The sequence below is a fragment of the Lontra canadensis genome, unplaced genomic scaffold, assembly GCF_010015895.1.
Source record: "Lontra canadensis isolate GAN:19392208 unplaced genomic scaffold, GSC_riverotter_1.0 scaffold1, whole genome shotgun sequence".
NCBI classification, from domain to species: domain Eukaryota; kingdom Metazoa; phylum Chordata; class Mammalia; order Carnivora; family Mustelidae; genus Lontra; species Lontra canadensis.
This window is the reverse complement of record NW_022630995.1, coordinates 93,677,923-93,702,472: the sequence shown is the minus strand read 5'-3', so window position 1 is coordinate 93,702,472 and position 24,550 is coordinate 93,677,923. Positions and strand designations below refer to the sequence as shown.

Here is a 24,550-nt window from a genome sequence, read left to right as displayed (position 1 = left end):
TAACTCTTTGCCCCAGAAAACAACACAGAAGCCAGCATACAACTTACTCAGGGTGGTTCATAAGTTATTTAGAGAAGAATTTTATTAACTCAGAGAACAAAAAGAATAGATTGGCAACATGGAAAAATTTTTTTAAACGACTTTTCTAAAAATGAAACTGTTGTTCTATTTTTAACTATTTGTAAACTAGGAGACAAAAGGAGCACACCTCAAATTTAAAAAAAAAAAAATTCTTACCAGAAATAAATCTTTAAAAGTCATAACTCCATAAATGCAGGTGAAGATTCAACCACCAAGTGCCACTCAGACAACTTTGGCCTTGACATTAATCCAAGAGAAAAAAATGAGAAACATGAGTGTGTGCACGTGTGTGTGTTTATGGTGTATACACCTGACATTTAATCTGTTTGAAGTAGCAGCATTTTTTAGTGTAATGGCAATAGAGAGGACCGTCCAGTTTTTACAATGGCTGTGCTTGTTGGTTTCCTTTCTTCAGCAGCCATCTGAGCAACTCTCATACCAGTAATGTGTTCTGTACTAATAATGGTAGGGTTTGTGTCTTCAAATCTGAGGTGGCAAAGTGATGGGAATGGCGGCTTCACCTAGTTAATGCCATTCTGGGCAACTTTGGGGCCAAAGGAAGTCCTGTTGCTCTTCTTGTCTTGACAGAGCCACCTTCTCCACATTCCCTTGTACTGCTTTATCTTTCTTTTGAAATGTTAGTAAGTGGCTGACCTGGAATTCAAATGCAGATCTTCTAACTCCACCTACTCTGCCCTTCTGCAGACCTACTGCTAAATGAAAAAAATGAGTATGTTCTGGCACTCCTTCATATTGTGAAAACTCAGAGTCAGGCAAAGGAGAAGGGAGAAACAAAGGCTCTCATTTATTGGTGGGCTTTGAAGTGTAAAATATAATTGCTGAAGGCATTCCTGTAATTTGTAATCAGTAGTGACTTCACCTGCTTGAGTGAGCCCATTTTTTTTTTCTGCTAACAGCGAAATGAATGACCTTAAAGTTGTCCTCGACTCCTCTTTTTTCTCCCAAACTATCTGTACTCCATGAAAATATTTTATCTGCTCTACCTGTGGAGATTCTGTATAGTCAGAATCTACTGCTTTCCATCACCCTTCTCCACAGCCTGTCATTTCCCCACACAGGGTAATGGATAATCTCTGTACCAGGGCTTCCTGTTACAAACCTTAAACTTACTTCTACAATCTATCCTCAACACAAGCAACAAAGCAATTCAGTTAAAACTAAGGTCATGTCATGCCTCTGCTCCAAGTCTTCCATGGCTCCCATTTTGCTCACAGTCCCTATCCTGCCCAGGCCTGCACTGCACTACAGAATCAGGCTCCTTTAATGACCTGGGCCCCACCTCCTCTAACTGTCCCCTATCCTCACTCTGATCAGTCTAGCTAGATGGGCTTCTTAATGGCACTCGAACATATCAAAGGTGCTCCTACCACAGGGCCTATGCCTATGCCTCTGCCCTTCTGTCTGCCCAGAGCACCAACATAACAAGACTCCCTCTTTTACTTTTTTTTTTTTTTTTTTAAGATTTTATTTACTTATTTGACAGACAAAGATCACAAGTAGGCAGAGAGGCAGGCAGAGAGAGAGAGAGGAGGAAGCAGGCTCCCTGACAAGCAGAGAGCCCGATGCGGGACTCAATCCCAGGACCCTGAGATCATGACCTGAGCCGAAGGCAGAGGCTTAACCCAATTAGCCACCCCTCTTTTACTTTCTTAATGAGGCCTTCCATGACCTCTACAACACTGCCCTCTTAATTTCCATCCCCTTTCCTGTCGTGTTTTCCTTCACAGAGCATAGCGTCCTCTAGCACACTATGTATTTCACTTCTTTGTATCTATCTCCTTGTACTAAAATACAAAAGTCATGAGAACAGGGATTTTTGTAGATTTGTGTTGACTGATATATCTCCCAGTGCCTGGAATGGTATATGGCAAAGAGTAGGTACTCAGTATTGAATGAATGAATGCTGAATGAATCTTGGCGGAATAAAAACAAGAAGCCCAATTAAATCAAGGGTAATTACCTCCAGAACCATTAACTGATAACGGAAAGCTTCATGAAGGTTTACACATGAGTGTGACAAACTAGTCAATGTGTAGTTTTCTCCTTTATAAGAACTTCTAAGGGTATGCATTTAACCTTGGGAGACTCCTTTGTAAGACAGAAATATTAACGTTCACCTTCCTCATGATTTGTGGTGAGGCTTAACATTGGTCTTATAAAATACAAAAAACTCTCTATTTTAAATTATGTATTTATTTTATTATTTTGGCAACTGTGATCACTCAGAGCCACATCAGAAAAGAGATCTGAGAAGTTCTATTGTTAAAACCAAATCACTGGATTATTTTAGCAAATTTCAGACTGTTGACCCAAGTGACCTAATTTCATTTAAAGGTAAATGATGACAATGAATTCCTCAACTAATTCAAACCAGCTAGAACACTTTAAAAAAAATCAGGAAATGTCTGAACTCATCCTGAAACTGATGCAAACTAGATCAAATTCTTAATGTATTGATTTAAACAAGACCTCAAAATAAATGTCCATTTTCTCCAAGTTGGCATTGTGATAGAAAGGTTCTAAAAGAGAACAATGTGCTAAAATATCTGTATCTCCTAGCACCTTTAATTTCGCGATTTAGTTCTCAGAAATTTGGTTGCTTTTGCTCTTGAGCCAATTGCTTTGCCCAAAATAGGAATCTTTTTTATCATTCATTTTGTGGGAGAGCTGAAAGCACATTAATAGAGAAGCTGTCTCTTCCAGGAGCCAGATCCACGTAACCTGAAACAAGTCTTCAACTACAGAGGATATAAAGAAAACTGCACGAATTAACTACACTTGCTACTTGGATGGCATTTAAATTAAACAGTCTTATGCATATACTGGCTGTTAAATGGTGGGAAAAGAAAAAAGAAAGAAGATGGTAATAAACGGTCATGGAGTCTTAGAGACCAAAATTGTATTGCAGTGTAACTCCGCACTCATTGTGTTCTCCAGACCAGCAACTTTGTTATCACCAGGCTGTTTACTGGCAATGAGGAATCTCAGGCCCCACCCAGGACCTTCGGAAACAAAATTTCTGGGTGGGGCACAGAGGAATGAAGGCTTTAACAAGCTCTCCAGGTAATTATTAGGCATTGCACTATTATGTACATCTTACAGTTCTAAATGTCTAATTGTTAATATTTAAGAAGTTAGGGTCAATAATACATATGAAATAAATCCTTACAACTTCCCAAAGTCAAATTTAAACAACATTTTATAGGAGGTAGGTCTCTATTACTTCAAATCATAGTAACAAAAATAGAGCTAGGATTATATTTTAAATCCCTTTGGACCATTTAAATTCTTTGTTTCATCTCAATATGAGAAAGTATAGTTTGATTAACAATTTAAGTATTACAAATTTTGAAAGGTAAACGAATAGCGTCATCCTTAATTTAGATATGAAATAAGTGAATAAGAACTTATTCCAATTTCCCCAAATTGTATGAGAAAACCAGTTTGAAAATGAGTTTCTGCTTTTTAGAATAGCTATATCTATTTTAGCCCATTGTGGCTTTACTTGGGTAAGATGTTTATTAGTTTCCATTCGAAAGAGTAGCTATGCAGCTATACTAAACCCATCTTATCAACCATCTGAGTAATGTCGTGGAACAATCACAGTGTTAGGGTTGGAATTCTAGCCTCATTACTTACTGTGGGATTTTGGCCAAGATATTTTACTTCTGTGAGCTTGATTTCTTCATATATAAAATGTGGGTAATAATAATTGCCCTTGAGTTATGAGGTCTATATACATATTGGAAGAAAGAGAGATATATACATAGACATATTAGAGAATATATATTATAGAATGATATACATGTATGTATATATATACACACACATATATATAATTTCTTAACACTTGTTAAATGCCAAATAAATGTTACATCTCTATTCCCAAGATTTTATCTTCAACTAAATCTTTTAGTTAGAAAAATTTATGATTAAATTATACTTCAGAGCATTGAAAGAACAACCAAACTAGAACCAAAGCAAAAAAAGAAAAAAAAAAAAAACAACCTGATTTCAAGTATTTGAGATTATATCTTCAAATATGTTAAAAATTATCTAAACTAACAAAACTTTATTTTTTTCCTATAGTGAGGGGAGGGGCAGAGGGAGACAGAATCTTAAGCATGCTCAATGCCCAGTGTGGAGCGCGATGTGGGGCTCAATCTCACGACCCTGAGATCATGACATGAACTGAAATCAAAGGTCTTACACTTAACCGACTGAGCCAGCCAAGTGCCCTAAACTAAAACATTTTAAATTTGATAAGTTCGATACACTCAGTTCACATACTTTTATTACAGTCTTATTCTGTGCAAAAACATGGTGTGTTCAAAGGATATAATACAGTCTTTAATCTTATTCTATTCAACCCTGAAGATAATTTTTTTTAAAGATTTTATTTATTTATTTGACAGAGATCACAAGTAGGCAGAGAGGCAGGCAGAGAGAGGAAGGGAAGCAGGCTCCCTGCTGAGCAGAGAGCCCAATGCGGGGCTCGATCCCAGGACCCTGGGATCATGACCTGAGCCGAAGGCAGAGGCTTAACCCACTGAACCACCCAGGCACCCCAAGATAATTTTTTAAAGTCTGATAAAACAATTTAAAAATTCTAGAAGTCTTCAGATCCAAGATTATGACAAATCTTTTTATAAGTTTCTAATAAATCACAGATTTATTAAAAATGTTAAAATGACAGATAACTTATAGTATACATTAACATTGTGCTATAGATTATTCATTATTATTTCTGTCAATGGAATTTTGAAGTAAGGTAATGAGCCCATGATTGGCAGTTTGAGGAGATGAGAAATTTTGAAATAGTAGTTCTAAAGAATGCAACATATACTAAAGGAAGTTAAAAAAAATCACTGGGCATTTTTGAGTGCCTATTTTGGATTTGTGATCATGAATTTAATCCAATATTGATTGCCACTCATCTTCCTGCTGCAACGTACCTCTTGGCTGGACCTTATTGGAAAATGAATGCTTCCAAACCATGCTCACAAAGCCTGTGTGGATACTGTGCATAGAAGAATCCAGTAATCCCATAAGGTCCAGTTAGTTTCCTCAGCCTCTTTCTCATCTAGGTCTGGTTCTCTTACCCTCTCCAGTGACGTCTGAGAACAACCAAGTATTGAGAAAAGCACATTATATATCCTCAGCAAGGGGACAATGACCTAGTGATTATTTCTGGCTCGTCTTCCCTATGAGGCTCAGATGGTTAGTAGATTGGTGTTGGTGTTATGATAGTGATGTATTATTATTGATTCTGTTTGGTCAGTGGAAAGAATTCCTATCCATTGTCATAAAATTAAGGGATTGGAAAAAATTACATGTGATATCCCTTTGAATTCTAAGAGTTCTAGCACTGTGTTGGGGGTCATAATCATACCCAAGATAAGGTATATAAAGCCTACAAAAGGTAAACCCAAAAGGTTCATGAGTATTGTCAGAGCTTTTGGTAAGGCTCTACACATCCCCAATTTGGAAAAAAAAATTTAAAAGAGTACTTGAAACTTTGGAAAGATTTTTCCTTTTCTGTTCAAAATAAATGCCCTGTAGAATTCAGTTATACCTAAAACCAGAATGTATTTATTATATGCTGAGCAATACTCTATACGTTTTCACCAACATGATCTGTTTTAATAGGATAACCAAACCAGAAAGTAATGGTCTGTTAGCTCCTATCCCTCTCATTTGATGAGACTCACCAGGCATGAGGTAACCTATCTAAGGTTTCAGTGTAGGAGGGAACTGGTGTTTAGACCCAGGTCTTCCATCCAATGCCTACTGTCCTTCCCAGATAGCACACTGCTCCTCAAATAACTTCCATTTAACATGGTTGCTTTCTCTGAACATGATAAAGTTAAAATTATAGTTGAACAATTGCTTAGAGTTCTTACCAATCTGAATATTTGTGTCTACCTAACTCTATGAAATACAGTATCAAATCTCAGTTAATCAGCAATGGTGATTCAGTAAAATTATTGAAGAAATATTTATTGAGAGTCTGTTTATCAACAGTCATTATTTGTGGGATAGCTTAAAGTTGTCCAGCATGAAGATAATAATCAAGATGATTAAGATTTATATAAATAAATAAATAAATTTATTTGTATGTGAGAGGTTTCTATTCTCTATGTTCTATGTACAGAATACCACTTAATCCTCACAATAAACCCTTTGATTTAGGTACTGTAATTATCGTAGTCATTTTCCCATGAAAATGAGGCATATATAGCTTAAGTTACATGGCTGGTGTCTTACAGAATCCTTCCTTTTAATCAGTAGGAATTTTTTTGTGTGTGTGTTTTTTTAAATAGACTATGTTGTAAGAAGTTTACAGTTCAGGGGCACCTTGATGGCTCAGTTGGTTAAGCATCTGACTCTTGGTTTCACCTCACAGGTTGTGATCTCAGGGTGGTGAGATCGAGCCCCACACTGGGCTCCATGCTCAGTGCAGAGTCTGCTTGAGAGTCTCTGCCTCTCTCTCTCCCTTTGCCCCTCCCTGCTTAAATAAATAAATAAATACAATCTTTAAAAAGACAGAAGTTTACAGTTTAATGTATTGTGCATTTTGGAGTTGGAAGGAAATAGGTGCATAAATAATTACAAATATTATAAAGATATAAAGAGGACAGGCTGTAGGAAAAGAGAAGAATGCACTTGATTCTGCCTGGAGTAGGGTAAGAAAATGATCAGAGAAGGATTGGAGAAGAGAGGAAAGTAGTAGAGGATCTGGAGGGATGCAACAAATTGGAGAATTAAGGCTATTCTATCAAAGGGATAACTGCTTAGATGGAAACAGGGGGGTTGGGAGACATAGCCCTTGTGGGAAAGTACAAGTACCTTGGCAGTGATAATCCAGAGAAGGTATAAATGTGAATGTGTTGGGAGATTGTACCAGAATTTTATCAGAAGCTATATTTTGAAGGTCCTTATATAGAGATCTTAGGAATAAGGCTTTAACCTATAGGTAATGGCAGTTTCTAAAAGATTTTAACCAGGGGGAGTGGTGTGATTTTGACCATGTTGAATTTTACCCAGGTCCTAATATTAGAGGCAGATGCTGCAGGGAATATAGTCATTTAGAAGGTGACTGAAATAGTGGTCACAGAGCATATAATATTTCAATTCCCATGAAGCCATGAGCAATGTCTTAATTCAAAACAACTTATTAAGGACCTACTGAGCTGTAGATCCTGGGGTGAACTGGCATTCAAAGCTGAATGAGATATGTTAATGATATTCAGTAAAATTTTAAAGTTGTTTTTGATTGAAGGAATTTGAAGTAATTAATCACCAGCCTTTCCATTACCCTATTTCCATTTCTTCTCATTTAGTGGTATACTCTTAATGTCATTGTTTAAATATGCATCTGCTTTCAGTTGTCACAAGCTTAGCAGGGTTCCATCAGATTCTGCCAAGCATGATGACAACAACACACACCATCCCAAGTGCAGAAATTGAAAAAAAATATGCCCCTAATCACCTTCCTGAATATCTCAGAACTAATAATATCATGCAAAAAAACCTTCTGTATAGAAATTAAAACATATGAGATTTAATTTTAACTCTTTGCACTGATAGACTGAAATTGGAAAAGAGAGATGACTGTATCACAGAAAACTTAAAAAAAAAACAAACTATTCCTTTAAAGTTTGCATATGCTTAAAAATTACAGAGCTGTAGCTCTAAATTTAAAATAATTTTTACTTAAAAGCTATATCATACTTCAAAGTCTTCACATTGTTTTCATATATTAACTCAATTGATCGGTTTAAGGTTGGCAATATATATAATAACATTATTCCTTTTTTTCACGGGTGAAATCACAGAATCCTAGAGAGATTAAACTACTTGTTCAAGGTCAGTCAGGAATTTGTTCATTGAATCAGCACTGTAATTCAGATTTCCTCACTATAAATTCTATGCTATTTCTGCTCTATTACATTGCCTGCTAGAGGGAAATAATCATTTATTCATCTATTCATTCATTTGTTCATTCACTCATTCTTTACACATATACTTAGTGCCTATTAGTACAAAACACTGTGAGATTTATGGAGATTATAAAGCAGAGGTATGAGGTCCAGTGACAGCTATGAATGAGGTAGAAATCATGTGTAATAAGACAGTAATAGAAAGGATTATGAAAGGTCATCACTGGAATAAATTATTTCTGGCTAAGCAATCATGGAAAGCTACAGAGGAAAGGCAGTATTTTAGGTGAGTCTGAGTGGCTGGCATTTGGGCAAAGGGAGATAGGGCATGAATTCCAAAGGGTGGAAACAGTATGTGCAAAAGCAGGAAGAAAGTGAAGTATGGAATGTACTCAAGAAACAGTGAATCATCCTTTTTGCTAGAGGGGAGTGTGAAGCTTGAGAGAGGAAAATAAGGCTAAAAACTGTTTTAAAGACTAGACTAATATGCTTACAATTTTCATATTGGGCAGAATGAGGTTATGAAAACAGCAAGAGTCTTGTTGAAGATACCCAAGTTTAGGTTCAAATACCGGCTCTGTTGTTTAGAAGCTGTGTGACTGTGATCAACTTATATAATTTCTCTATAACTTTCATATATCATCCATGAAAGGAAGATGTCTGTTAAATATTTCAGAACTATTTTTTCAAAATAATAAAAATAGTTTACTTTCAGGGTGGGTGTGAAGATCAAATGACAGGATATTTGAAAAGTGACTGGTACAATAAGGTGGTCAGTAAAAATTAATCTCTGGTCCAATTCTGTGGTAGTCAGGGCAAGCCCGGGAGGGGGTTTGCTGAGGCTGGTGATGTAATGAGAGTCATGGTGGGATAAAGCAAATATGCTGAGTGAATTGGAAGAGAGAGGGAGTAAATGATTAGAGGAAAAAGTCTTTTCTGCAACAGAGCACAAAGGGGAATGAATGTCTCAATGAGGTAACACTACTGGGAATATTTACTATCTAGAATGATAAAAGAACATTGCAACACGCTGTAATTAAATCAAAGTAAAATACAGAAAAAGACTGTAGTGAAATTAATTCTGGAATATTGCTGTGGGAAAAAATCTGAATGAAACCAAACTTTGAAATAAAAGAGGCTTTCATACTGAGCTCATATTAGAATCAGGGGCTCTAAGTCTTTCGCTTCTCCCACCTTTGATCTCTGGGAGAGGTCATCTGGATGAAACAAAATGTTCTCAACTCTCCACACCTGGATAAATGTCCACCTTTCAGAACAGCCACTCAGGAAACTCACCCAGGATTACCTGAATAGAGATTCATTTCAGAGGGAACCTTTTTTAAGAGACTCATTTAAAATTAGGGACTTTGATCACAAGAGTGTGCCAGTAGCTTACTTGACCACGATTCTACTGTCAGAAAAACCCATGAGGTCAAACAGGAAGAGGCAGCTACTTGTTGAATGGCCTTCTCTGTTGAGCTGTTCTTTCTGAAATGGATATGTGAGGCTTTAAAGCTACCCTCTTCTTTGTTGTTACAGTCATTTTCCAAAGCCAAAGTGAGGCTTGGAAGAAAAATTCTGTTTCTTCTAAACTTCTAAGCATCAACATTTCTCTAGATGTTTATGCATTAACTAAATATTTACAAATGTAATAGGCAAACTCTTAGCAACTGATATTTATTGTGTATTCTCAGTATGTGGAACACTACTTAAAACCAGGCTTTGGATAAAAGAAGTGGATGGAAGAGAAAGCATGTATGACTCTTGATGTTGTTTACAATAGAAGCAGAGGGGAAATGGGTATGTGCACCCGCATGCCTACAAAATGGAATCACCAAACCCTACTCTCCTTAGCTTCTGTGACTCTTTCTCCTGTGAGAGTGGCTGAAAGAATTCTATTACTTTTTCAGGGTTTTCAACACTAGCATAATTGTTGACTGATAATCTCATATCTAGAAACAATACTCTGTAAACTCCCAGGAGACATGTTTCCCTGCCAGTACAGTCCATTGCAGTCTACAGAGGAGGTCTACATGGATCCTATCTTCCTGGACCAGATGAGGCCCCCAGAGCTCCTGACTGTGTGCCTGACTATATACAGTATGGCTGCAGTAGTTGCTGATGAAGGGTCAGGAGCTCATTCAATCTCCAGAATGAGACTCAAATTAAAACTGAACACTTATCATTTCCTAGGAGATCGTGTAGAGAAAATCCTACCATGCCTTTCGGCACCATTTGTGTTTTCACTCTAACTCCAGTCTTCCCAATGTATTGTCTTTCACACGGGTTCTAATCTCTATATATCTCTGTACATCTCTACTCTGATTCGACCAATCCCTCTCCACTGCTAACTCCCTAACTTCTGCCAAGAAGCCTTCTGTTACTGAAAGTCTGACATTAGCCCAAAATTTACTATGACCTCCTTTCTTTCCTGGACTTTCTCCTCACCTTCTTGCTTTAGTTGATTGCTGGGTATTCCTGACACCCTCTCAACTTGGGGCTGTTCTTTTACCTATACCCCAATTATCACAGAGCCTGAAGCAGAGATGAGTGTCCTCCTAGTTCCTCACTGGCACTTTCAGACAATTTTGGCTCTTGTCTTCATTTAAAAGCTCAACTCCTCTGAAAAGCAAGGCAACAGATCATAGATTATCTTTCCTATTTGACTCCTTCACCTACCCAGTTCCAGGCCCTGACCCTTACCTCCCACTCATAAATGATTCCAGCACCTGGTTCACCATCCTCTTGAATGTTGCTTCTCTCACTGTTGTTAATGATTTCAATATCTGCTGAAGTGATCTATCCAATAGCTTGCCCTTCTAAAACTGCCTTCCTCATGTCTGAAGATGTTTTCTTCCACCTCACCTTAGCATCCATGCCCCTGACATTTCCCAAAACTGTACTACTCACACAATTTTGATCCCAAGCTCAAATTTCTCCAGCTACCAATATCTATCTAGCTTTCCAAGTTTATTACAGTATCCTCACTTCAACCGCAGCAAGACAGTCAATTCATCGACCCTGGTGATTTCTTAGAGAACATTAACCCCTTATTGTCTTCCTCTTTTCCTTGCCAATTTAGAGTCTGTGATCCCACTATCTGCCAAAGCCCCAAATCTAGATAAATCTACCTTTTAAAATTTTATTTATTTATTTGACAGAGAGAGAGAGATCACAAGTAGACAGACAGGGGTTAGGGGGAAGCAGGCTCCCTGCTGATCAGAGAGCCAGATTCATGGCTCCATCCCAGGACCCTGAGATCATGATTGGAGCCAAAGGCAGAGGCTTAACGCACTGAGCCACCCAGGTGCCCCTTAAGTCTGCCTTTTCAATGGCACTTCTTCTGCACATCAGCACTGGGCCATGGCACAGGAAAAACAAACAAACGATGACCGATCTCTGTTTAAATTTATGACCGCAAATCTCAAGTGGGCTCGGTTGAATGCCCTGTATTTGTACAGCATTTCTCTACTTAATTCACTTTCTCATTCTTTTAGAAGAATATTTTTCTATTTCTGTCTTTAAACCTCCAGATCTTTATTCTCGGCTAATGACCTCATTTGTTATTTCACTTAGAGAGTAGAATAATTGAGAAAAGAACTACTCCATATTCCAAAACCAAATCTCCCAACCTATTTGCATTTGTACATTCATATTTTCCCTTCTCCCATATTAAAATGAATGAACCGTTAAAGAAGAGCTAAGGAAATTTTGAAGGAGAACAAGTCAGAGAACTTACATTCCAGATATCAGTATTATAAAGCTATAAGAGTTAAGAATGTAGTATTGGCACAAGGATAGACAAAGAAACTAATGGAACAGAATAGAGTCCAGAAATAGACCCAAATATCTACATTTTTCTGATTTATGAAAAAGTGACACTGTAGTGTAGTGGAGAAAGTATGGCTTTTTAAATAAATAGTGTGGGTCCAATGGAGATACACATGGGAAAAAATAGTCTTGAACCCTGACTTATACCATAACAGAAAATTAATTTCAGATGAATTATAGATCTAAATATAAAAATAAAACAATAAAACTTTTAGAAAAAAAGATCTTGATTTAGTCAAAGATACCTTAAATAGGATATAAAAAGAAAAAGAGTCTTAACTAGGCTACATTAAAATTAAAACCTTCTGTTCATCAAAAACACTATTAAGAGTAAAAAAGTAAGCCATGGAGTGGATGAAGACATCTGCAGTACAAATATCTGACAAAGAAACAGAATATATAAATAACTATCACAAATCAATAAGAAAGAACAATCACCTAATGAGAAAATAGACAAAGACTTAAAAAGATACTTCTTAAAAGGGATTATTTAAATAGTCCACAAAAATATAAAAAGATGTCCAACTTCATTACTCACCTGAGAAATGCAAATTTAAGCCATAATGGTATACCAGTGTGTAACAACCAGAATGACTAAAGTGAAAAAAACAATATCAAATCTTGACAAAGATATGAAATAACTAGAACTCTCCATACACTGCTAAGAGTGTGAACTGGTAAGAGTGTAAACTGCTGGAAACACTTTGCAAAACTATCCACAGAAAATGAATACACACATAACCCAGTAATCCAAGTTCTTGATAGATATCCAAAAAGAACATAAACATATGTTCATCAACAAACACATACAAATACATTCATGGCAGCACTATTTATAATGCCCCAACACTGGAAACCACCTTAATGTCTGTCAATAGTAGAATGGATGAATAAATTGTCATATATTTATACAAAAGAACACTGTTCAGTAATGAGGATGAATGAATTAATTACATCTACAGGGAACAACATGGAAAAGTTTTACTAAAGTAATGTTAAAAGAAAGAAGGTAGACATGAAAGAGTACATTTTCTATAATTCTATTAAGATACAGTTCAAACAAAAGGCAAAAATTAACCTGAGGTGTTAGAAGTCAGGAGAATGACTACCCTTGGCAAGAAGAAGGAGTTTTTTTTAGCACAAAATGAATTTATCAAATATCCTATTACAAATACACATTTGAGTTACCTTTGCATTTATAAAAATCATCATCATGGCACTTCAAGTAGAAAAATTAACAACAAAATAGTAAAAAAACAAAATTATTGCCAAAGACATAAATTTAGTTCAGGTTGTCAATTTTTTCTAAAGTCTGCATAAAATGCATGTCTAAATTTTGCAGAACTTTTCTTTTTTTAAGATTTAGTCATTTATTTGAGAGAGAGATAGAGACAGCACACAGCAGAGGTGGGGAGAGGCAGAGCGAGAGACAAAATCCTCAAGCAGACTCTGCACAGAACCAGAAATCAAGTCAGACACTTAATGGACTGAGCCACTCGGGTACCTCTAAATTTTGCAAAACTTTTAATTCTCTTTCTGAAGTCTTCATTATATTCTTTTAAGAAGAAATGATGTCACAGAGTGCCTGGGTGGCTCAGTTGGTTAAGCATCTGCCTTCGGTTCAGGTCATGATCTCAGTGTCCTGGGAATGAGCCCCTCATCAGGCTCCCTGCTCTGCAGGAAACCTGCTTCTCCCTCTCCCTCTACCCTCCTTCCTTCTTGTGCTTTCTCTCTCTTACATGAATAAATAAAATCTTTAAAAAAAGAAAAAAATGATGTCATTTATCCATGTCTTTATTTGTAAAACTGTGAAAAACAAAACAAAATGTGAGAAAATTACTTTGAAATAAATCAAACGTAGACAGCCACTTTCTCAATCGAACTTTTTTATCACCAGGCCAACTCGTGCTGTTTCAGCAAGTCCCATGTAGAGAGCCCCTGCATTACTACGTCTCTTGAAAATTTTTTGCCATGACTATAAAAAAATGAACATAACAACAGCAACTATCTCATAGGGTGTTATAAAGATTAAATGAGACAAAAATGCATTACCCTGGAACAATGGATGTTAGCACTTAATAATTACACCCTTAATTTGTATTGATATTGTTAACATCAGAATAACCTGAAGTGTTTGCTAAATCACTATGGATTTCTGGGCTCAACCCCAGACCTACTGAAGCCAAATTGCTAGCCGGGCCTGGAAATCTGCATTTTAACTAGCCTTTTGAGTGATTCTTTTCATAGATTTAAATTTGAAGACCACTATCCAGAGATTAAGGCTTACTTCTTCCTTATTCCTCAGAGCTCCAATACAGGGATCTGTCTGTACACAGTGAATGCTTGCTGACAGTCTAACTGATATTTAATATTACTAGATGGGTATGATATAAATTATTAAAGCAATCTGGAATTTGCAGCACATTTATGCAGTATAAGGGAATAGATTTTTACATTTTGAACTTCAGCAAAACCTAAAAGGAGGCTTGATTTGTTAATAGTATTAAAAGTAGCCTCAGTTTTAATCATTTTAACTTTCTTTATAAAAGATTTGAATCCTCTCATATTTTACATAACACATTTTTCACTTAAAATAATTCAGTACAGTTAGGTTTTTATTGCTCTTCGTTTTGTTTTGATTTACTTTAGAAAATCCAGAGAGTATACACATGTGCTCATGGAGAGGACAAATGACCATAATCCCTGAGTTCTGCACTATTAATATTAGGCCCACAACTAGGCTTCTGTCACTACTTTCTTTCTTATATTTGTGTTCATTTTAAGGAAGCTTCCAGTCTAAAAGGAGAACTGCAAATGAAAATGTCTTCAACTGTTTAAAATCAAACAAAAATTTAAATCAAGTACAGTATCTATTTAAACTTCTCATCTATAGAACAGTTACACAATTTGTTGCACTGAATAGAAAATTTTAATATGAGAATAAATCTTTTCATTACATGTTTGATTGCATTGAAAGAACAAGAGAGTTAACCTTTGACAAAAGAAAAATTAGCTACACTCTGGTGAGCATAGCATAATATATAGAGTTGTTGAATCAATATGTTGTATGCCTAAAATAAATGAAACACTGTATATTATCTTCAATTAAAAAAAGAAAAAAAGTTAGGAATTATTCTAACTTCATTTCTGTTTCATGTCATTAAGTAAACATAAAGATTGAAAGATAAAACCAGATATTTTATCCGTGCAAGAAAATGTTTAGGAACTAAATGTTCTTACTTGGTGAAAAGCCTTATAGCATATGCTCTACTGTGAAAGATAAAATTCACATAATTCATGTTCATATTTTCAACTACTATCAGCTATCTCAGTAAATCTAAATTCTCTAAATTAGTTGAAGAGATTTAGCGAGCTTTTATGACACATTTATATCATAAGCCAAATGTAAGAGTGGTTGGGATTAGACATGAAGAACTTGACCTGCAGGCCACCAGATGGACTTATTTTCTAGCCAAAAATCTGCTCCTTTATAAATATCAAACACCCTTGACTTTCTGATGCTACAAATAACCTTTAAAATGACTCTGAAGTACAGTGAGACTTTTTTAAATCTCTCATTCTCAGGAAAGGAAAGGATGGGATTTTTTTTTTCCTTTTTTTTTCTGGCAGTGATGCTACATTCTGACAGTTTGCTAAGCAGTGGAAATCATGCTATAAGCAAAAGTCTCTGCAAGACAGAGATTCTTACAAAATAATCTTTTTTTTTTTTTTTCCAATGGATACTGGCTACTTTGAGAGGATCCAATTCCAAGAACAACTTTCCTGAAGCAGGGTTCCCTGACACTGAAAGCGCAGGACACATATACTGAACCACTAGGCTTCTCTTCTACCACTGTCCAGTGATGGCTTGATCTCCAGACCTCCTAATCTATCTCTGTTGCACAGGCTGACTTTGGACTTCCAAATCAGTAACAGTAACCTATCTTCTAATAGGATAGAATAAACTTTGAAAATGAATGACTGTCTTAAACAGAAGGTTTAGCGATTTAGCAAAGCAACAAATTAAAAATGCTTTACTTGAGCAACCAAATAATTTGATTTTTCTTAGAGTTAACCAGAAAATTCCCAGACATGTGATGAGCAGTAGAAAACTTCAGATGAAATTTGACTCCTGTTGAACATTCATCATTGAATTTCCTTGCATTTTGAGAATCACCTTGGTAATCTCACATGGCCCTCGTTATTGACCCAGTTAGAGAAAGTTACCTATCAAAGACCCAGTCATTTGTACACAGATTTTACATTGCTTTCCATCTGTTTCCTTGACCTCTTTTATGTCCATGAGAACTTACAGCTTTGAGTATTCTAGATTTAAGAACAAACTGAGTTGCAGAACATTTTTCATCTGTCTTTCTTATCAGTAATGGCGATGGTGAATTCTGTTGCGACGCCTGAAACAAATCTGAGTATGCTCAAAAAAAACCAAAATAGATTTGGAAAAGGAGACCCCTTCTGGAGACATGTGGTTGGTAGGTGAGACTTTACAAATACTAACCTCATTTAAAAGCTTGGAGGGCGCGTCCCAGCAGGCTCCGAGAGTAAGAAAATGAGCCTAGACTAGAGAGGAGACGTTCAAGATCATTAACAAGGTATCCAATTTAATACTCACCATAACTCAATACCACATTTCATTCATTCACTCGTTTGCCATGTTTTTTTCTGTTACTCCTTAAAATTAGGAACTCGGTCTTAATTAAATGCATAAAATTTCTCCAGGGAATAAATATACGAAGTGGTAACACTTACTTTCCAGTAATAAACTGACTCCTGGACGGTGTGCAAATAGGCTGGACATAGTAGTTCTCCAGTTTAACTCCTTCGGCAGCGAGCTTGTCAAGAGTGGGAGTCTTGATCTCCGAGCCGTGGTAACCCACATCTCTAAATCCCTGATCATCCGCTAGGATGAAAATGAGATGGGGTTGGGAGGTGGCAGTCGTACTGGGCTCAGGTCTCTCTCCAGACTGAGCTCGAAAGGTCGCTTCCTCCTCCTCCTCCAAGCCCTGGCCCCAGGATAGGTAACCGTAGGTCAGGAGGCTGAGCGCCCAGAAGGCTGCCAGCGCCCCCATGGCTAGCATCTTTCCCGGCCAGACCCAGGCTCGAGGAGGCGGCGGAGGCGGAGGCCCCGCACAGCCCCTGGGGGCCATTCACTTGGGTCCCGGCTGAGACTCCACTCGCAGAACCACGCACCGCGTGCGCCGCCGCCGCCGCCCACATGCACGCGGGAGGGGTCGGCCGAGCAGGCGGTGGACCGTCTCCACTTGGAAAGAAGTCCTGCGCCCCTCTCAGCTGTCACCACATCCAGCAACGTCAACCTTCTAGAAGTGGTGAGACGTCGGAAAAACAAGGAGTCGCTCTTCTCCAATTTTCGCTTTCTCCTCCTCCCCGCTCCCCCGAGCAGCTTCCACACAAAGTTAATGCTTCCATCCAAAAGCTGTCGGGAGAAAAAGTCTAGTAAGGCACTGAGAGCCACCTTCCGTGGGGGCTTTCCCTGCCAGAGCGCCCTGGACGTTGCGGGGCGAGGCCCTCGCGGGCGCGCGCGGGTCGCTGGGACCCGCCGTCCGGCGTCCCTCACCTGGAAAGCCCTGGAAGTTGAGCCGCCCCGCCTCGCTCGGGCTCTAGCAGATAAACTGCTGCCTGAAGGGGACTGACTTCCTGACCACTCTCTCCACTTTTCTGGCTATTTCTCCCGGTCCTCTCCAGAACGTTTGCCAATCTCCCCGACACGAGGCGGCGAAGTGAGGGGGGGAAAAGCCCAGTTTCCTGATTTCTTTCCGCGGCTAACCACCCTTTTTCTCCAGGAACGTCGGGCACCGGGTCCTCCGGGCCGCTGGAGCGCGTGGGGGAGCGAAGCGGGGTCCCCGCCCGGGTGGCCGTTCCACGCCGAGCCCACCAGGTCTCCGCGGAGTTGGTGCACCCGGCCGAGGCGCGGAAAGATGGGTGCGTTTTGTCAGCCAACTTACTTAGTTTTGGCACCAGGCGTTCTTTGCCGCCTCCTCCCTCTTTTCTGTCCAGTGAATCACGGAACGGTACTTTCTGCTTTAGCTCCTCCAGGAAGAGGGGGAGGGGTAAGGTTGGTGTAGAGGTTAGGTCTTTCCTTTTTCTTTCCGGGAGGGGGAGGGAGGGGAGGCTTTGCGGGACGGAGAGAAAGCTGCGCGCCCCTGCTCGGCCCCTGCGGGATCCAGGGGGGTCCGCCAGGGCTAACTCCTCTCTGGGTTTCCCCGGCTGCCCTCCATCATCCGGACAAGGGGCAGACCGCGGCGGCGCGGATCGGTTGGGGTGAAGCGGGCGCTTCTTTTCGTGGGTCCGTAAATGAAGAGCTCTCTGGCCCATCCCGAATGCTGCGCTTGCAAACTTTCTCTAGCTTCTGGAGGGAGTGCGAGAGAAGAGCAGGAGAAACAACAAACTGCGTGGCATACTTTCTTCCTCTTCTAGTTTTCCTTTACTAGTCTCTTCCCTCCACCCCCCACCCATTTTTCCTACTCCTTTATCCCCGCCTTCCCCCCCCGCCCCCGTTTTTTTAACACTCGCGACTACAAGTTTTTAAATTGAATTTCCTTTCCCTTTTGCTGGCCTTGACAGCCTGACTTCCTCAAGAGGTTCTCCCTACGTGAAGATATTGAAATTGTCCCCTTATTCTTACCGCTCCCCAAACTTGCCCACAGGGCATCTCCAGCCAAGAATGTGGGGCGAGGAGGAGTTACACATTTCACCCTCGAGAGCCCAGGCTGCACTCCTGCAGTAAGGAAACCATTTCCCATATAATAGTTCCAGGAACTTCATCACTTTTTTTTTTTTTTTTTAACTATGTGGAGCGAAAGTATTTTAAAAGTTTGTCCTGACTAGGAAGATATGCCTGCTTTTACTAGAATCACAGGTTTTTAAAGCCCTGCTCCGTCAGGAAAGGGATTTGTGGTACCTATAGAGGAGGCAATCAATGCCAAGAGCCATTGAGACATGTTTTTCTTTTCCAAAATTTGTTCAAGTTATTTATTGAACACCTACTATGGGCTGGCACATAAAATGCCAGATTCTCCCAATTGCCTAAGCATAAATCTACGTTTCACTTAGCCATTTGTTTTTAATTCCTTTTTGTTGCTAAAGTTCCTAGTTAGTTTCTAGGCAAAACCTTTGTAAAATGGAAACTTAGCACCTGTGAAACTTGCCGTGGGCTCCATATAGGTAATTTTGCTAATGTGTATGGGCTTCTACCAGTTTATTTTCTTGTGAGGCCATTCTGATTAGTCTGTGGAGAGATGAGCCGTGTTAGAAGTCCTATTTGGAAATATGATCTTAACAATTCTGTAAGGTAAATCACAAAATATGTAATGACTGAACTGAATATTGCACTGAGGTAAGGCTCCCAGCTTTGTAGGCCTAACAAGGTTCTTGAGCGTCAACAGGCATTCAGATGGATTGACTGCTTTTAGTTGAGGTTAGTCAATGACATAGCATAAGAAGTGTCCGTGTTGCTCTGCAAGAAAGAGGGCACTTTTCAGTTCAGATTTTAAGTAAGAGTAGATAATAATAATAATGTTAACATTTATGACTTACCATGTGATAACCATAGTGTTCTATATACCGATTATATACCATATATACACGCACATATATATATATACATATGCCTTATAATGTTTATACAGTGCTTTACATACTTTATTGCTTTTCTTTCCTCTACCAATTTTATGACATATTTTTCCATTCAACAAATATCTGAGGAGCTGCGCCAATGCAAGTAGCTGGGAAAGTAATGGTTAACTAAATCAGGCACAGCATCTGCTCTTGTGAAACTTACATTGATGGGAAGAGATACGCTGATCAATGAATCATCCCCAGACTCCAAATGTTACCTACTCTTCTGCAGTATTCTGAAGCAAAGGAACAAATTTAAGAGAAATTTTAAAACAAAGAAATCTGACTTAGACTGGGTGTGGTTAGTGGGTGAGGTGGTGCAGGGAAGTAACTTTAAACTAAGGGAAATGTTATTCTGTTTGATATCCACCCCTTTCTTTTTTAACAGTTTAGCTTTTTATTGAACAGATTACAGAAGAAGTTTAGTCAAAAAGACCAAAGCTCAGACTCCTCTGATTCTTCTTTCTTTGCTTCTACTTTCTTCTCAGCTGGGGCAGCAGTGGTGGAAGGAGCAGGACCTTCTGCTGGTGCTGCACCAGCTGCTGGGACAGGTCCATCAGCCCCTACTTTGCAGATAAGGCTCCTGATGCTCACATTGGCCAGAGCCTTTGCACACAAGCCCAGCCGGGAAGGTTCAACGTTTACACCCGCTGCTTGTATTATCTGTGACCCAGACCCCATCATTGCGCAGGATGAGGGTTGAATAGAAACAGACAAGCTCGCAGAAGGAGGCCATGGTGCAGGTGAAAGCTGAATGGATGCTATCAGGCAAGGTGCTAATCACAGGATGAAATGAGGGCCTCACTCCTCCCTGGCCTTAGCTTCTGCAAAACAGAGCACCTTAGTGGCGCTGAGGAAAAGCTGTTATCCCCTTTTACAGGAAACTTAGACTTGCAAATCTGTCTTCAAAAACTCATGTTTTTCAAAAAATAATCTTACTGCAAGTGGACACTAAGATATTTTCTAGCCACATAGCACAGAGAGAACACAGCTGCCAGAGTTAGAGAATTCTAATCTTCACACAAGGCATGCATGCTCTCCACATTGAGGATAGAAGGGCAGAATTTTGGCCCTAAAAATGCCACTTCTGGAGTAAACAGTACGAATATTAAGGGAGACTAAGAACTATTTACAATTAGCAGTAAGAGCCAAGAAACAAGAATAGTCATGCTACAGCAGGCCAAATGAGATGTGAGTCAAAGGGAAAATCCATTGGTGGGGTGCCCTAGCCAAAGTGAGAAATGGATAATGGTTATTCCCACATCCACAAGGAATACCTTGAGAATGAAATCAGAGGCTGTTGAGTGCCCTATCCTTTACTGTACATACACTGGTATTATAAGCACATAAACTTCACATTTCTCATAACTAGATTGGGTTTCATGCACTCTAAGCAGTAGTTTTAGCGTCCTCACGAAGTCCCAGATTAAAGACCCTCTATAATTTAGCTGTTTTTTCCTGACTTTAGAGCAGCATTTTTGGTGTTCAGGAATCAGCTTCACTTACAGAACAACACCATAGGTTTATTGTAGCCTAGATATAATCACATTACACAGTCATGGGATGACATTACAAAAGTTAAAGGTACTATTTGATTCAGTAAAGAGAGAGAGAGGACATAGAATTGCCTTGAGATGAAATTAGGGCAGACTGATTATTCAGGTGAGGCTTCATCAGGAGATGGGACTGTAGCTATGCATTAAAGGACAATCAAAATTTGGGAAAAAAGAGAGGAAGTTAAAAGAAGGACATTTCAGGTAAAAGGAAAGGGAAGACCAACTGTCCGAGACACATTTTGACTGGGGTTGTATGGTATATGATGTTAGGAAGTTCAGATCACACCAGATATTGAGAAGATTTGAAAAGGTATAAAGCACTGGAACTTGATTTGAGGGCAGTAGGGTGATGAGGTCCTGTGAGAAGGACGTAACATGAGAAAGTACTTAAGTAAGTCGTAGTAAGGTCCTTTCTGGTATAGATTTATAGACATAGAAGCAACAAATAAGGGCTTCAGTCCAAAAAATTTGAAGAATTGAATTTTACCCTAAGAGCACCAAGTCTATCCAAGTTTTTTTGGTTAGGGCAAGACATGATAAAAATATAGGAAAAGTTATCCCAGGACATTTTTAGGGAGTGATTTGAAGGAACAAAGACTAGAATCACACAACCACCACAGTGTGAAATTTCTACAGCAATATACTCCTTAAGTTAAAGAACTATGCTATGACTACATCATCTTCTGGGAGAGGGGCATTTGTTAAAAGCTTAGGAAGGAGTAATTAATCACTTAAGAGAAAAACAAGTGGCAAAGGAATCAGGGACCCAATAAAGGATGTTCTTTGACTGGAGGATGGAAAAAGAAAATAATAGAAGGTATTGTCAGAAAGGTCACCATCAGAGAGGGAGATCAGAGTAAGACAACACAGTGTGGCCCGGGGCTCTTTAGGGGACAGACCATGGGTTGTGGATGCCAGGGTGGAATTCAGGAGTGCTTATGAAAAGCCTATCAGTAAATAGAGAAGTTAAGAAAATCATGGAAAAACCCTAAAATGAATAGTTGCACAAATTTCTTTAAAACATCCATGTTAATCCTTACCATAAAGGCATTTCCCATAGCCCCCAGTATGCATGGGCGGAAATGCCCTAGCTTACTATTATTGATAAGTAGTTGTTCTAGTTACACCTAGATAAATCGTTGTTGTTATTTTGCTAGGTTAAGAGAGCATGCCTGCTACCCATTTCCCTTTCTTCTATAGACCCTTATTTTCAACTAAACATGTAATTAGATGCTTAAAAGATACAGCTAATGTTTAAATGTAAGCTTAAAAAGTTGTGAAAATAGTCACTCCAGAGATTTATAGACTATTAAAAAGATTTAAAACTTGGTTGCTGCTTGTTTGGGTTTATAAGCACAGTAAGTACTTAAAAATGAAGGACTAGTCACCAAGTTTAAATTCATGCACAGTCTAAAAGAAACATTTATCCTAATATGGCCATTTCGATATGCTTTCTATATAATCAACTCCCTATTCATCTTTATTAACTCTTTATTAGACTCCAGAATGAAGGCTGCTTTGAGCCATTGTCTCAAGAAACAAGAGCTCTCTGATTAGGGTGGTTAAGTAACAGATTCAGTAATTGTTAAGTAAAGATCACTTCTCTTTCTTGGGAAGTCTCTGTTGAAATAAGCTGTAACAATCTGAATAATGTGAGTGACATTAAAATTTCAACAGTGTATAAACATAGCTACCAAAAGTAACAAGGTTTTTGACATTAGAAACTCAGAAAATCTGAACTGTCAAAGACAAGATCTTTCATTCAGCAAATGTGTGAAAGCAGACTTTTAAACAGAATTTGTACAGTAGGGAAACCTGGTAATTTCCACAATTTTAAGATCTGTCCTTACTGCTTAAATTTTAAGTAAAATTCTTTATTATTTGCATAGCAGTGTAGCATTTCAATTTCTAGACCTGGCTGCCCATGAGATTCTTTTAGGGCTTTTTTTTTTTTTTTTTTAATAGGAAATTCCAACCAAGACTGAAATCAAAATATCCAGAGTTTGGGGATATCTATGTTAAGAAAAACTCTCCAGGTGATTGTGGTATGTATAGAATTTTGAAAACCAAATTTAGATTTGGTTTAGAAGCCAAACCATCGAAGTTTTGATAGGATTATTTAATGGATGATGTTGGTGCCATTTATCAATACAATAGGGGAAACACAGCTGAAAAAGGGGTGGATAAATCTAGAGTCAGAACATCTGAGGGCTGAACAGTAAGTTTCTGTTAGATGGTAAGAAGAATTAAAGTTGGGATATAGCCAAGCCACCAGGATCAAGAAAAGAAGGGAAAGGCATTAAAGCTTAAGTGGGTGAGTGACAGGGGCAATAGACCATGCAGGCACTGCTGGATTCAGATACACTGAAAGGAAAGATTGGAAGGAAAAGCCAAGTTCTAAACCCAACTCATCCATAGTGATGTCTTCTGGCAGGATCTGTAGTATTCTCCCTGTGGCATGAGCCAAAGGTCTGTTCTGTTCAAAGGTACTGACCTCCCGAGGTTGAAATGTGCTAGTGTCTGGTGTCAATGAGGCTAGTGAAATCTAGAGTCAAGGCTACTCTAAGTGGCCGATCTGGCATCCAGAAAGTAGTGTGTTCCCAATTTTGGACTGTATGAATTTATAAAAATCACATGTTTTAAAGGCTATAAGAATCATATAAATCATAAGAATAAAAACCATATGAATGTATAAGATATAGTGGTGAAACTAATAGAAGTTGGTGATTGGAGAATAAAAATGAGGGAGGAATAAATTATTATACCTAGTTTCAGGTTTAGGGATATTGCCTGAATGGTAGTACCATTTATAATGGTAGAAGTCTTGAAAGGACTAGCAGTTTGAAGACTAAATGGAAAAACTTGCTCTGGTGTTGTTGAACTTGAGATATGTGAAGCATCCCAATGGAGGAGTGCAGTTGATAGGTGGATATATGGGTCTGGACCTCAGAGAACAAGGGAGAAGAGAAAATTGTATCCACATCTAGATAGGGTAGGTAAAATTTCCCAAGGGAACTTGGAGAATAAGAAGTGAGAAAGGAGCCTAGGACAGAGCTATTTAGGATAGGGAAGATGAAATAGGATCCACAGGGAAACCAAGAAGTAGCAAGAGAAATGTAACTGCAAAGATGGCAAGTTTTATTGAACATTACTCAATAATGGCATGGTGCCAGCACTATGCTAAGTGGTTTCTCATGAACTATCCCTGTACTCTGCACAGCCTCTGCAGATAGATGCTATTATTACCATTTTACATGTGAAAAAACCTAGGTTACGTTACATCAGGTGGTTGTACCAAGAGAAAACAAGAGAATGACATGATAAGAGAACAGAGTATCAAATAGCTAAGAAGAAGAGAACTAACACACAAAGAAGTGAGAAAGGTCAATAAAGTCAAGAGTGAAGAGAACAGTGAGATGAAGAACATAGTAGGTGTTAATTTATTGGAACAAGGTCTCTGCAAAT

General features: G+C 38.6%; 1 protein-coding gene, 1 long non-coding RNA gene and 1 pseudogene across 4 annotated transcripts in view; 1 reads left to right on the top strand and 2 right to left on the bottom strand.

The window, feature by feature from the left end:
• The window catches only part of ARSJ (arylsulfatase family member J), an 87,965-nt gene extending 70,714 nt beyond the window's left edge, over window positions 1-17,251 (bottom strand). The window contains exons 1-2 of one of the 3 annotated variants that reach the window (XM_032858989.1): window positions 16,644-16,690; window positions 12,415-12,470 (exon numbers count right to left, since the gene is read on the bottom strand). Coding sequence is in view for 2 of the 3 variants with exons in the window: in XM_032858971.1 (XP_032714862.1) it covers window positions 16,644-17,041 (398 nt within the window). In the remaining variant the exon portion in view is untranslated. Of the gene's footprint in view, window positions 1-9,239; window positions 9,278-12,414; window positions 12,471-16,643 lie in introns of those variants that run through there. The other 2 variants (XM_032858971.1, XM_032858981.1) reach the window with 2 other exon arrangements.
• Window positions 17,252-18,622: 1,371 nt separating this feature from the next.
• LOC116868540 lies at window positions 18,623-19,937 on the top strand. Its single transcript, XR_004382858.1, has 3 exons — window positions 18,623-18,635; window positions 19,010-19,076; window positions 19,918-19,937. It is a non-coding gene; the product is annotated as an uncharacterized LOC116868540 (long non-coding RNA).
• Window positions 19,938-19,955: 18 nt separating this feature from the next.
• On the bottom strand, window positions 19,956-20,265 carry LOC116867099 (annotated as a pseudogene).
• Window positions 20,266-24,550: the final 4,285 nt, after the last annotated feature.